At 45.3% G+C, this 14289-nt stretch overlaps 2 protein-coding genes and 1 non-coding gene across 3 annotated transcripts; 1 reads left to right on the top strand and 2 right to left on the bottom strand.

Annotated features, from left to right (window-relative positions):
- The first annotated feature begins 2735 nt into the window (after window positions 1–2735).
- Window positions 2736–3608, top strand: LOC130841400 (TM2 domain-containing protein 2-like). Its single transcript, XM_057717580.1, has one exon. The coding sequence runs from the start codon at window positions 2736–2738 to the stop codon at window positions 3084–3086; it is 351 nt and encodes a 116-aa protein (XP_057573563.1). The 3' UTR covers window positions 3087–3608.
- A 6811-nt stretch (window positions 3609–10419) lies between these two features.
- On the bottom strand, window positions 10420–13977 carry RPL39 (ribosomal protein L39). Its single transcript, XM_057719179.1, has 3 exons — window positions 13831–13977; window positions 12121–12224; window positions 10420–10715 (listed from the first exon to the last, which is right to left on the bottom strand). Exons 1-3 carry the CDS (start codon window positions 13831–13833, stop codon window positions 10667–10669), a joined length of 156 nt encoding a protein of 51 aa, XP_057575162.1. The 5' UTR covers window positions 13834–13977; the 3' UTR covers window positions 10420–10666.
- Window positions 11217–11347, bottom strand: LOC130842762 (small nucleolar RNA SNORA69). Its single transcript, XR_009050555.1, has one exon. It is a non-coding gene; the product is annotated as a small nucleolar RNA SNORA69 (small nucleolar RNA).
- Window positions 13978–14289: the final 312 nt, after the last annotated feature.

Below are 14289 nucleotides of genomic sequence, written 5' to 3'. Positions count from 1 at the left end.
CTTCCCTGGTGGCGCAGTGGTTAAGAATCCGCCTGCCAAAGCAGGGGACACGGGTTCGATCCCTGGCCCAGGAAGATCCCACAAGCCACGGAGCAACTAAGCCCATGAGCCACAACTACTGAGTCTGCGCTTTAGAGCCCATGAGCCACAACTATTGAGCCCGCATGCCTAGAGCCCGTGCTCTGCAACAAGAAAAGCCACCGCAATGAGAAGCCTGCACACCACAACAAAGAGTAGTCCCTGCTCACCACAACTAGAGAAAGCCTGCACGCAGCAACGGAGGCCCAATGCATCCAATAAATAAATTAATTTTAAAAATAAAATAAAATCAATGTTCTATTTTCAGATAGTTTTAGATTTACAGAAAAGTTACAAGAATATTACAGAGAGTTCCTATATACCTTGCACTCAGTTTCCCCTATGGTTATTTTGGTTTTTTAATACTTTTGATTACAGGACTTGCCTGGTGGTCCAGTGGTTAAGACTCTGTGCTTCCACTGCAGGGGGCCCAGGTTCGATGTCTGGTTGGGGAACTAAGATCCCACAGGCCGTGTGGCATGGCCAAAAAATAGAAAAAAAATGTTTTTTGATTACAACCACAGTAATGAATTGATAATAATAGAAAAAGTTATCTCTACCCTTTGCTGTTTGGAACCCATCCAATAAGTGTCTCAGACAACACTCAGAAAGAGGCGCCAGGCCACAGGCGTGCTTAAGGCAGCCATGAGGGCTTCCTCCATGACAAGCAGCTCCAGATAAGAACATGGGACTAGTCCCTGAGTCTCTGGAGAGAGGTAACATTTGATTCTAGCTTGAACTCCTAACTGGCCTTGCAGCCCAAACCCAAGAATTTGGTCTCAGGTCAAAAGGGTATGTCTTTTTCAAATCCCACAGCTCAGAGGTTTATCTAATTTGTTTCAGGATTGTCTCTAGTTTCCTTGACATGTCATCTTTCCCACGACTCAGTATTCTTGGAAGCCTCTGAACATACCCACAGAAAAGCAAATGTAAACAAAAATCAACACAAAGGACTATACAAAGCACTGGCTGAAGAAAAGCAAACAGAAGAGGACAAAGGCCCAGAGAGGTAAAGGGTTTCTTGAGGCAACACCAGGACCAATGCTCAAGTCTCTTGTTCCCAGCTCAGAGTTCCATTGGAGTAGATGCTCATGGGGATGTCTGCTCAGTCCATACTGCTCTCTCTGGGCACCAGCCCACCCCCAGGGCAGTCATGCTTGTTCAGGACCCTGCCCCCTCAGCCATAGTTGACTGACTCTTGACTGGGCCAGTCAGGCTCTCCCTCTCATGATCTTGCTGTTGGGATTCAGCAATTCCGCCCATTTCTCTCTGGTATGTAGAGGATGCCATGTTCAGCCATATGCTGAGAGAAGACGAGGAAGCAGGTTTTCTAAAAGGGACAAGAGTGAAGTGGACATTCAGAAAGAAGCTGAGAGACTTCCCTGGTGGTCCAGTGGCTAAGACTCTGAGCTGCCAATGCAGGGGGCCCAGGTTCGATCCCTGGTCTGAGAACTAGATCCCACATGCCGCAACTAAAGATCCCACATAGGGGGCTTTCTAGGTGGCGCAGTGGTTACGAATCCGCCTGCCAATGCAGGGGACACAGGTTCGATCCCTGCTCCAGGAAGATCCCACCCAAAAAAAATAAAGATCCCACATGCTGCAACAGATATCCCGTGTGCCACAACTAAGACCTGGTGCAGCCAAACAAATAAATAAAATAAATATTTTTTAAAGAAAGGGGACTTCCCTGGTTGCACAGTGATTGAGAATCTGCCTGCCAATACAGGGGAGACAGGTTTGATCCCTGGCCTGGGAAGATGCCACATGCCCCGGAACAATTAAGCCCGTGAGCCACAACTACTGAGCCCACATGCTGCAACTACTGAAGCCTGTGCACCTAGAGCCTGTGCTTCACAACGAGAGAAGCCACCACAATGAGAAGCCCCATGCACTGCAATGAAGAGTAGCCCCCGCTTGCCACAACTAAAGAAAAAGCCCCTAAGCAGCAACAAAGACCCAACGCAACCAAAAAAAAAAAAAAAAAAGACCCCAGAGGAATAGCAGCCTGCCTGGCTTCTCAATGGCTTTCAAGGCCCTGGTTCTCATTCTTCTTGAGGTCTGGCTGCCCCCTGCCCTTGGGTTCCATGAGACACCTCGGAAGGCTTGTTAAATTCCCCACTGTAAGAAAAAAAACAAAACCAAAAGATATCATATGTGAGTGGCTCTATTCTAATCCTGAAAGTTAAGTTTAATTTTCTGTTCTTTAAAAAAATTTTTTTCTGATTATAAACACATGTTCATTGTAGAAATTTTAATTAGTTTTCTTCTCATCGTAAAAATATTTTTGTACATCCTGAGAAATAAAAAAAAAACTAAATCATAATATGGTGTTTGACAAAAGATATATATAAATATGTCCATAGCAGCACTGTTCATAACGGCCCCAAGCTGGAAACTAGCCGAATGCCTATCAACAGGAGAGTGGGGAAATAAATTGTGGTGTATTCACACCCAGGAACACTACACAGCAATGAAAACAAATCGCCTATAACTGCATGCAACAATTTAATCTCGTGATAGTGAGTGAGCAAAAGAAGACACAAAAGTGGGGGGCTGCTCGGAGAGGCCTGGACCAGGCGGCACTCGGGTCCGTGATGCCGGCTGGGGTCGGGGTTTGTGTTTGAGGCCGGGTCTCCGCCACTGGGCCCGGGAAGATGGTGCTGGGTGGTTGCCCGTTCGGTGGGCAGGCCTACAGTGACGTGGAGCACACTTCCGTCCAGTGCCGGGCCCTGGACGGAATCGAATGTGCCAGTCCCAGGACCTTCCTACGAGAGAATAAACCTTGTATAAAGTATACCGGACACTACTTCATAACCACTTTACTCTACTCTTTCTTCCTGGGATGTTTTGGAGTGGATCGTTTCTGCCTGGGACACACAGGCACAGCAGTCGGGAAGCTCTTGACACTTGGAGGACTTGGGATTTGGTGGTTTGTCGACCTTATTTTGCTCATTACTGGAGGGCTGATGCCAAGTGACGGCAGCAATTGGTGCACTGTTTACTAAAAAGAGCTGCTCTTGTGGCCCAGAGAGGCAAGTCTCCTGAATTCATCTCTACAGGCTCAAAACTCTTCCTGAATATCAGACCTGACCATTACTTTCCCTCTTTGGGGGGAGTGGGTTTGGTTAGGAAGGTTTCTTTGGACTGTGGATTTTCAACCCAGACTTTACCTTGCAGACTAGAAATGACAAACACAGTATTGTGGGTATCGAGTTTGTACCTTTCCTCGTGTACAAAAAATATAAAGGAGAGTGATTAACTGAGAAGCTGCAGAAGAGTTTCCATACTCTTTATTTCTGTGTGTTGCTTTATTATCAATCCTTTGGAACAAGTGGACCCAACAGGATAAACAAAGTGAATATTTTTAGCCTTGTGCCTTTTGTGACCCTGAGTCTTCACGCGGTAGAGATTGGAAGCCAAACCAATGAACATCTTCAGCAGAAGTAGAAACGGCGATGGATTTTAATACACACTGAAATTCTGACTTTCTGAATTTAAATTGCAGAATAAATGTTGCCCACCTGGAATGCTTGTTTGGGTATTTTCAGAAGGTAGAGTGAAACTCAAAATTATATTTGTTGCGCTAAAATTAAGCATTTGAAATGAGCCTGTTAATAAACCCTATTGTTTCATCATTTTTACGCCTGAGAGGGAGTATATCCAGTACAGTAATTTCCTCATTCCAATTATGTTTTGAAAGCCAGACATGTCTGTGTTCAGCTATCCCTTTGGCAGAATTTTCCTATTGAAAAAGTGGTATTTACCAGTTTAGAAAGCCTATGTTGTAGACTGGTTTAAAAAAAAAAAATTTCATACAAGTAACTGTAAATCTGTTCCTCTTCATTAGGTAAGATAATATGAGGGCCCTCGTGCCCTTGGAAAGAAAAACAGACTCTTCATTAAAGGATATTACTACTGAGTGCCGGGTAGAGTTAGGATGTGATTTGCAGGGCAAAGAGAAACTGAACACATTCTGTCAAAATAAGCATGGTACCCAAATCTCTCACTGTGGGCTACAGCAGTCAGTCACAGGGAGGGAGACAGCCAAGCTCTCGAGTTCCCAAATCACTGGGAATAAAAGAAAATGTTCTGAATTATGAGTGGTTTTTCAAACTTAGTTCCCATCCCTTGCAAATCTGAGTTGAAAAGGACTATTAAATATAAGGTAAAAATGGGGTTTGGAAGGTAAATCAAACTAAGAGCCTGCTAATCTGGCAACTTGTAAATTCGAGAAACAAGGCAGAACTGCTCAAAGTTGAGTCTCATAATAAGTGACAGACCAAGAATCCCAGTTAAAATAACTCTGGATATGCTCCGTCACTATGAAGCAGTTTTCCTCAGTTTCAGCTTTATTATCCCTGATTGATGTGACCACTATTCTAATGGTAGTAAATGGTGGCAATTATGTAAAAAGTAAAATAGGTTACTCTGTTGTGTCGTGGAAGTTCTATACCACGTTGACCTTAACCTTCTTTATAACAGTAATAATTGATAGATTCTTATATATAATCTCTACACCCTAAGGCAGTATATTTTAAATTGTTGTGAGTCATGAAGAAACTGTACCTTCTCCCCAGAAAAATGCATATACACATAAAATTTTGCATAGAACTTAAGAGGGTTCAAGGATGCCTCTTTTTAAAAAGAAAAAAAAAAAAAAACTCCTAAGAAAAATCTGGAAAACAAACTAAAATTGAAATCTTACCCCAAATAAGATACTACTTTAAACCACAAATCCTGCTTCATCACACACTTTAAAACAAAATTAAAAATCTCCTTAAGGATATTCACAAACCCCATCAAAAGTTATTTTATTTAAAAATAAAAAATAAACTGTGGCAGCTTTCAGACTCAAAATCATTCATCATTAATGTTTCCAGGAGGAAGAGCTTGGGTAAAGAGGTAAAAGTCTATAAGTTATTAAAGTTTGGGTTTTAGAGAAGAAGCCCTTCTCACAGAAAAGTTGATGGGGACCAAAGTTGTTTCCACTGCTAGGTGACAACCTGAGAATCTTTATATTCCTCTGTGACGACCCACATTTGTCAGTTTCAGTGCGGCTTCTAGGGAATGCCCATCCTCTGTATTCACAAACCCTGGCCAAATGTGATACAACCTGAAAAACTGTTTGAGTAAAGGAATATTTTTAAAAATGTGATTTCCTTTGCACTCTGGATTCAGTTTGTTTCTTAATATTTGGTAGCTAGATCTATTTGTGTGTGTATGTTTGTGTTATATCCAGTTTGTGGCTATAGAGAAGTTTTAAAATGCTGAAGTGTCCTTGTCAAGGTTAAATTAGAAACTGTGCCTGTTTTCAGTTGTTTCCTGTCTTTAAAATTTTATCAGCTCCCCAGAAAAAAAAAAAAAAAGAAAAAAAGAAGACACAAAAGTGCAAAGTTTATTATTCCATTTACATAAAATGCAAAAACAGGCAAGACTTATCTATGTTGTTAGATGTGAGGACAGTGGTTACACTTGGGGGTGATGGTGACTGGAAGGGGGTTCAGGAAGGGGCTTCTGAGATGCTGACCATGTTGCTTCCTGATCTAGGTGGTGGTGACACAACTGGATTCACCCTGTGAAAATTCATCGAGCTACACACTGAGGATAAGTGTAGTTTTCTGTATATATGTCATATTTCAATAGAATTTTTAAAGATAGCCTGTAATTCCAGTATTGATAGCAGATGGAGTTTTTGGTGTTTTGCTTTGTTCTTTTGAGGAGAGAGGGTTGTTAACTTTGAAACTTTCTCTTTTTCTTTGCTTTTTCTAGAAAATGCCTCTGGCCTGGCTTATGCTGCTGGTGTTGGCTTTGGGGGTGTGTTTTTCTATCATTTCCCTCACTGCTACTACTATAAGCATCTTTGCCTTTAGGAAGCATTTCCAAAACATCTGTATTATCAGCTCTGCTGGAATCTAAATTATTCAACCTGATCAAGAGAACACAGTTCCATTTAGGGTCAGGCTGAGGCACAAGTCCTGTCCCGCGGCTCCTGGGTCTCCAGCGGCATCTTTGGACATGCGGCTGCAGGTGGCCTCGTCAGTGACCACAGCTCAAGGGCAGGCGTCAGCCCACCAATGTGGTGAATGAGCTGCTCCTACACAGGGTGAGTGGTGAGAACAGTGCCATTCCCTACTTGTGATGCCTGAGCTTTCATCATGCACCCGATTCTCCAGATTCTCTCCCTAGCACCTTAAACCCCAGCTACCCACCTACCATGCACGCTCACACACACACCATTTGCCTCCTCGTGAACCTGGGTGAGGCCTTCTCCAACTCCCCAGCCAAGTCGTTCCTCCTTCTCTCTTTGTAAGCACACGTTAAGGCACACACTTTGTAGTGCTCTTGCTACCTTGTATGTCCCTCTCCTCATTCATTCATTCAACAAATTTATTGAGCACTTCCTTTCCTCACTCAGCAGAGGCCCCTCTGTTATGCCAGCTACCGGTATGTGAGAGCCATCAGCAGTGAGCAAGACAGACCCGATCCCCGTAGAGCTCAATCTAGTGAGGGAGACAGATGTCAATTAACTCAGCACATATAGACCTTTACAGTTACAATTGGGAAGGAAACCCACAGGGTGATTTAAGAGGTACTAAGCAGCGGGACATAACTGGATTGAGGGGAGAGGGACAGACAGGGAAGGTCTCCCTGCAGAGGTGCAAAGTAGCTTGAGACCTGAAGGATGAATGGGAGTTCACCAGGTGAGGAGGGAGAACATTCCAGGTCGAGGGAATAACAGTGGGAAGGCTGAGGACAGATGGAGCTTGATGCTTTGAGGGACAGAGGCCAGTGTGGCTGGACCGAGCTTTGTGAGTGAAGAGAGGATAGGAGCCACTTGTGCTCTTTTGGGGCCATGTTAAGGAGTGAGATTTGTCCCAAGAGTAGTGTGAAGGGTTGGAAGGGGGAGCGGTGTGCCCAGCAGATCTGTCTTGAAAAGCTCACTCTGGCTGGCTGCAGGGCTATTAAACCACAGTTTCTTAACTACGGCACTATTGACAATTTGGACCGGATAATTCTTTGTTGTAGAGGGTTGTCCTATGCATGGTAAGGATGTTTAGCAGCATCCCTGGCTAAACATCCTCTAGCTGCCAGTGGCACCTCCCCTCCCCCCAGTTGTTGCAACCAAAGATGTCTCCAGACATTGACAAATGTCCCCTGGGGGGCAAAGTTGCTCCCAATGAAGAATGATGGATTAGTTTTTTCCAAGGGGTTGCCACCTTCCCCCCAGCTCCGTTTCAGACGGGCGTATCGGATGTGCACAGGCACAGCTGCACGGCATGCTGTCTTGACCGCAATACCTGTGAGGGTCATACTTACCTCTGGCTCTTCAAATACCCAATGTTTTGCATAAGCAGGGGCTTCACATTTGCTTCTCTGGGCTAAAACACCCTCAGGGAACTATAAATGGTTAATATTTCACCCTGTTCTTTCCAAGAAAATCTACTCTGTTCAATCCCTGTTCACTGCCATTCCTGCTGACAGCAGCTACCTGCCATGTTACGTACTTAAACCGCTAGTTGCTATTAACAGGAATTGCGTAACTTTTTAATTTTTTTAACCTGGGCTACCGCAATGAAAGCGTCAAGTCCTAACCACTGGACTGATAGGGAATTCCCTTTTCTTCTTCTTTTTTTAAATTTTATTTTGTTTGAGAATTAACTTTTTTCCATCTGTAAAATGGGAGAATTATCTGGTAGAACTGATCCTTTACAGACATTATTATTCAGTCCTTACAAACCTTAAGCAGGTATGATTCTGTATAAGTCTCCTGATAAGTTTCCACAGGTGATTCAGTAACAGAGCTGGGATTCAACTGGAGGTGAGTGTAAGGCCCAGGATTTTAGCTCTCAAGTCACCCTACCTCCTTTCTTTCCAGGGCCTCCAGGGGTTACTCTTCTCCAAATTCAAATCCTGGAACTAGAAGGGACCAGGCATCTACCTAAAGGCTGACCTTGAGCACCAACTGCATGCCAGCTCCATCTGATTTCCCCCATGATGACCTGCCCCTTCCCGCTATCCTTGGTCCCCATGTCTTATTTTTGCGTCTGTGGGGGAGGGGTCCACACCAAAACTAATTCTGCTCACTCCCCATTCCTCTTCCCCTTTTCCTAGTTAGGCACTGAATCAGCTGCTTCAGGGCATTATTAACTTTATCCTCACAGCCCTCTGAGGGAGGTCCCATTGGCCCCATGTTGCAGATGACACTGAGGCTTACAGCGGGTGCATGAAGAGCAGGACTTGAATGTGGACTACGCAGTCCTGTCACTCCAGACTGCCAACTCTTGGCCACCACTCTGCTGCTGCCTCTCAGTAGGCCATCGAGGGATGGGCAGCATCACCATGGGGTTACTGTCTTTATTTACTTGTTTACTTATTTATTGGCTGTGTTGAATCTTTGTTGCTGCGCAGGCTTTCTCTAGTTGCCACAAGCACTTCATTGCGGTGCGTGCGCTTCTCATCGCAGTGGCTTCTCTTGTTGCGGAGCACAGGCTCTAGGTGGGCAGGCTTCAGCAGTTGTGGACCATGGGCCCAGCTGCTCCGTGGCATGTGGGATCCTCCTGGACCAGGGCTCAAACCTGTGTCCCCTGCATTGGCAGGCGGATTCCTAACCACTGTGCCACCAGGGAAGTCCCTTCACTGTCTTTTAAAAGCTGACTTTATGCCACACATCTTATAGGTTAAGTCCTAAATGTCTCAAAACTCCCATTCCTCCCTTCAGGAAGCAGCGATCTAGTCCAGAGGAAAGAGATACCGGCACTCGTACAAGGCAGTGAGGAGCTACTGGAACCAGGACCTGTGTCCAACCCCAGGCTCAAAGAAACCCCTTTTACATGGCCAACCAATCCTAGTGTCCATCATCCTCCCTTTCAATTTTAATCCTCATTATTCAATGTCTATAGAGAAAGCTCCCTCTGCTGTGTGACCTTGGCCTTGTTGTAACATCCATGGCTTCAGTGAGGGGCCGACCTATTCTGAATGGTGAGGCTGAGGTATTCCTAATACTCCAAAACAGTTAGGAATTTCCATCACATGACCTGTCAATTAATTGTATCAAGTCCCTCTGCCTTGGACTTGAATAACATTTTTAGCACATTAACATTTACCAACTGCTGTTCACACAGTGGCAGCTGTCTTTGAATATGAAGGAAACACTGAGGCAATAGGAGAAAATATTTGAAATCTAGGGACTTGTTAATGAAGTGGAAATGTGTTCCCAAGATCCGTTGGCAGCTCCCACACCACATTTCTGGGCTGGTTGGCATTCTATAGCCCACCCTTCAAACTTCTGGTGAGCACAGTGGTTCTTAAGGACTATGGTCATGACCCTCCCAGTGTGGTTATAGGTCAGGGACCCCTCGGCTGTGCAAGGCCACTACCACTATTCGCTGCACTCTGACAGTGCCTGTCACTTGCTTTCTTGGCTCCGTCCAGCGCAGGCTCCCTACAAACTGGGTAGGGAGTTAGCACCAAACCTGACCCTCCTTCCCCTGCTGCAGCTCCAGCCTAATTCCACAGGTAACTAGAGCACTTTGGCTCCCTCCCATCTTTCTCAGACATTAGCTATGGCCTGTGTATTGGCCTATTACTAGCCTAACATACAACTGTCTAGCCTAACATACAACTGTCTAGCCTAACATGCATCTGTCTATCCATCGGTTAACCCCAAGTACCTAGGAATAGTGCCTGGCATGTAAATTTGAATATATTAAATGTCAAAAATACTCTTGATTTCTTTCAACCATTTAAAAATGTGGGGGACTTCACTGCTGGCACAGTGGTTAAGACTCCCCACTCCCAATGCAGAAGGCCTGGGTTTGATCCTTGGTCAGGGAACTAGATCCCACATGCATGCCACAACTAAGGAGCCCACCTACCGCAACTATGACCTGGCACAACCAAATCAATCAAAAAAAATTGCAGAACTTTAGTTCACAGGCCATACAAAAGTAGACAGCAGACCAGTTTGCCAATCCCTGGTTCACACAATTCCTACTCTTTGAGGACTGGCATCATAGAACAGCATACAAAGATGCTTTTCATGGGACTTCCCTGGTAGTCCAATGGCTAAGATTCTGCATGAGTTCCATCCCTGGTCTGGGAACTACAACCCCACATGCCTCGAGGCACACTCCCCTCCAAAGCCTTTTAAGAAGGTACTACCCTCAGGTATGAGGATGACACATACACGCACTTCCCATAACAATAGGTATAAAAGCTGCTAGTTACAGCGCGCGCTATTAAACAACAGAATTAAAAAAAAACCATTTCTTTACTTATACTAGCCACACTTCTAAGTACTTGGTAGCTAGAGAACATTTCTATCATTGGACAGTCCTGTGTTATATCTGACAGGAGGGGTATTTATTCAGTACATCATCACAAACCAGAATAATACACCAACAGTTGCAACAATAGGTATCATTTATTAGCAGGCCTGACAGTGAGCATTGGTGCCAACACATCAAGAAAAGAGGTAACATCCCATTTTTCTCATTTCCAGACAATAACCCATTAGTGACGTTCTGATATGGTAAGAGGCAAGCGAACTCGACACAAATGTTTGCCACTTCATTTGTGAGGCTCCTTACAGACCCAGCTTGGTTCTTCTCCAATGTCTTCTCTTGGAGTTGTACCTACACAGAAGGAAACCACAAGTTACAAAGGCAGTCTGACCTCAATTTTGCTGCTCTTATTGACCACAAACTTTGCCTTAAAAGTATCATAAAAATCTTTGAAAGGCAAAGAGTTCCATTTTCCCTTCCTTTAACAAGTTTGGAGCTCTTTTTGGAGAGTAAAAAATGATTCGCTAGATGTGTTAAAGAACTAGTCAAAGCAATTTTTTACCTCTCAAAATGATTCCACGTTAAGGAAAACACACTGGTTCATTGGGACTAAGTAGTGGAGAAGCTCCCTCCTCTCCCTAAATGCAGGCTCACTCACTTCTGATTCAACAGACCTGGGGTAGACCCAGAGACATATAACCCCCTCTCCCTTCTACAGTATATCAAAACCAGCCATTCTACATAATAGGTCACACACACATAAAAGCTCTTATATAAATTTAATAATACATTAACACCCTCAGTCACTTCAATACCAAAGCCAAGTCATTTGCAGAGCTAAGGTCATCTCAGAATTGTTCATGTCGATGTCATGATTTCACCCCCATAAAAGGCAAAATCAAAAATGATCAACACAGATTTTCTTTCAGCAGGATAATGTCAGTACTTCCACAAAATGAAGCACTGTAATTGCAACCTGCTTTCAATACATTTTAAAAGTTAGACCACACACAAAGTTAGACTACAGAGCAAGAGACCCGCATCTGGTAATTGCGGGTACCCGCTACTGAGCTAGGCACTGAGCTTTACATTCATTTCTTTCATTCCTCACAACTATAAAGGCAGGTTCTATCACCATTGGATGAGGACACGATAAACGAAAGGCTACAATTAACTGGCCTATAAGGCTACAGTGGGTGGCGATTTTCACATGTCTAACTGGCTAAATGAATTAAGGAAATGGGCCTTCAATTTTAGCCCTGACAATTCACGTCCTAATCTTTGTCTTCACATCAGCAAACTAATCCCACTTCTACTTGCCATACAACCAAATCAGACTTTTATATTAGCTTCACGATCTTATAAGCGGAGCCTGTCTTTATCTTGGCAGGGACCTACTTGCTAGGCCCACCCTACAGTGTCAGCTTAAAAATGCTTTGAAAATCAAGCTTCCAATCTTTGATGCGTAATGAGACAACCTTTCACCTTATGTTCTGGCTCAGACTGAAGACAACCAAGAAATTAATATTGGAGGAGTGTCTGCCCTAAGCCCAGCTGTGGGCTGGCTGCTGTCCAGAAATCCAGAAGTAGCACATTAAAAAAAAAAAAAAAAAAAAAACCCAAAACAAAACAAAAAATAATTTCAGAATGGTGGCACAGGATGAATTAAATTGCATATAATTTTCAATTGGGCATTTATGCTCCCAAAGTAATCCTAAGTTTAACAAAAATACAAGTGTGGGCAGTGTGTCCTTACCTGATTTTATTACCGGTTTTCATTCGAATCCATTGGGGAATGGGACGATTCTGCTTTTGTTTCTTGGCCAGGAATCGCTTGATCCTGAAAGTCTTGTGAGAAGACTAGAAAGGAAATGTAATCAATTTAACAGCAATACCAGAGCTGACTCAAATGATTCAAAGTCAGGAACTCCCTAAATCCAACAAATATTCGAATGCTTAACATATACCAAGAACAACCCTCTCGATGTTAAACCCATCACTGCCCCTTGCTTTGTTCTTCACTTCTCCAGAGGCAGATACCATAATTCTCATTGTTCAAACAAAAATCAAGTCAGGGAGGTAGGTAACCTGCACCAAAGCAGAGTATTAACGTGCAGATCTGGGGAGGATTCAAACCCAGGTCCTCTCTGCTCCAAGGCTTGTTTCAGTCTTCCCTGCTGTCCCTCTAGGACTGAGGACCACAATCAGAGATGGCTGGGACTAGAGCATGCGGTTTTCACGAACAATCACTTGCAGGTCAATGACTCTCTGGGCTCTATTTTGTACACCGGGGTACTGGGAATTCCATGGCGGTCCAGTGGTTAGGGCTCCGCGCTTCCACTGCAGAGGGCATGGGTTGGATCCCTGCTCCAGGAACTAAAATCCCGCAAGCCACATGGCGTGGCCATTGGAAAAAAAAAAATTACACAAAGTCCCTGACATTCGGTAGATCCATTCTATCTAGCTCACTGACCATTCTGATACTAATTCTAACTCTTTTTAAAACATCACTTTCCCAAGGATGACTTTCCCAATTTCCCGATGTGCTTTCATGAAGAACTTGGGTCATCTAAGCCCAACCTGAACCACATCCCTTGCCAGTTTGCAGGAGAGTCGAGAAATGACTTGAGTGCTAGTTTAAAGTCTGACCAATGTGGCCCAATATACCCTTGCAGTGGTTAAGAATCCGCCTGCCAATGCAGGGTACACGGGTTCGATCCCTGCTCCGGGAAGATCCCACATGCCGTGGAGCAACTAAGCCCGTGCGCCACAACTATTGAGCCCGTGTGCTGCAACTACTGAAGCCCACGCACCTAGAGCCCGTGCTCCACAAGAGAAGCCACGGCAACCAGGAGCCCACGCACCACAACGAAGAGCAGCCTCCACTCACCACAACTAAAAGAAAGCCCGCGCACAGCAAAAAAACAAAAAAAAAAACAAAAAAACAAAACACACACACAAAAAACCCAACACAGCCAATGAAATAAATAAATTAATTTTTTTAAAAAGTCCTTTAATCTTATAAGGTGGAAAGATCCTGGCCCCCAAATAAAAACATTCTTCGAAAACCAGCAGCCCACATTCCCTTTTCGATGGCCCGGAACATCCCCCGTGTCGCGGGCAGCCCGAAGTCAGGCCACAATTTCTGGGGTGCCCCCTCAACTTCTTGCCCCAGAAACAGTTCGCTCCGGGGAAAACGGGATTTCCTGCCCGCCTGAGCAGTGGTCTGGAGCAGAGAGCGCCCCCTCGGATCTCGCGGGGTCGGCGCAACCCGCCCCTCCCCAGGTGCTCGTTCGCTCGCTTCCCGCCAGGCCCTCGGACTGGAGCCTTGGCCAAACTCTGTCTCCTAGGGTAAAGGCCTTAAAAATGGTCCCGCACCTCGATGCAGCCCGCGGCACCGGCGAGCTCGCGGAGACCTCAGGTCTCGGAAAGCCACCCCGGAGCCGATGGTAACGGACGGACTTACCATGCTGAGGAGCTAACTCAACCTCGCAGAGGATGGCGGAGAAGACAAGAGGACGAAACGACCGGAAGAACGTGTTTAGAAGGCACCTCCGGGGGCGGGGCTTGTGGAGATCACGCTGTGAGCCAACCAAAGTCCCCTGGCAGCCTCTCTCGGCGCACGCTCCGGTGAGGCCATGGGAGATCCCGCTTGTTCGTGCGAAATGGAATTCGCTTTGCTTTGCTATAGTTCCGTAAGTGGGTTCCACGGGAGCCCGTTAGTGTACCAGGGGCACCCTGCATCATGGGTGAGGCTGACAGTCTGTGATAAATGCCAAGGCAGAAACCCTTCCGAAGGCGGGAGGAGCGGAGTGGGCGGGGCTATCTCCAAGGAGGGCGGGGGAGACGTCATGTTCTGGCGCAAGGGACTTCGGTCGTCGGCTTGGGAGGGAGCGTGCCTAGGGGTGGGGGCTGGGAACGCCCT

The sequence above is a fragment of the Hippopotamus amphibius genome, chromosome X, assembly GCF_030028045.1.
Source record: "Hippopotamus amphibius kiboko isolate mHipAmp2 chromosome X, mHipAmp2.hap2, whole genome shotgun sequence".
NCBI lineage: Eukaryota > Metazoa > Chordata > Mammalia > Artiodactyla > Hippopotamidae > Hippopotamus > Hippopotamus amphibius.
Note: the sequence above shows the minus strand (reverse complement) of the source record. Positions and strands in the feature narration are given on the sequence as shown.

What these genes read in the sequence shown, in the direction of transcription:
- LOC130841400 (XM_057717580.1), top strand. Translation starts at nt 2,736, where the DNA reads ATGGTGCTGGGTGGTTGCCCGTTCGGTGGGCAGGCCTACAGTGACGTG.
- RPL39 (XM_057719179.1), bottom strand. An exon ending in AAAACCGGTAATAAAATCAG is followed by an intron (nt 10,716 to 12,120) that starts GTAAGGACACAC and finishes CCTTCTGTGTAG; the next exon opens with GTACAACTCCAAGAGAAGAC.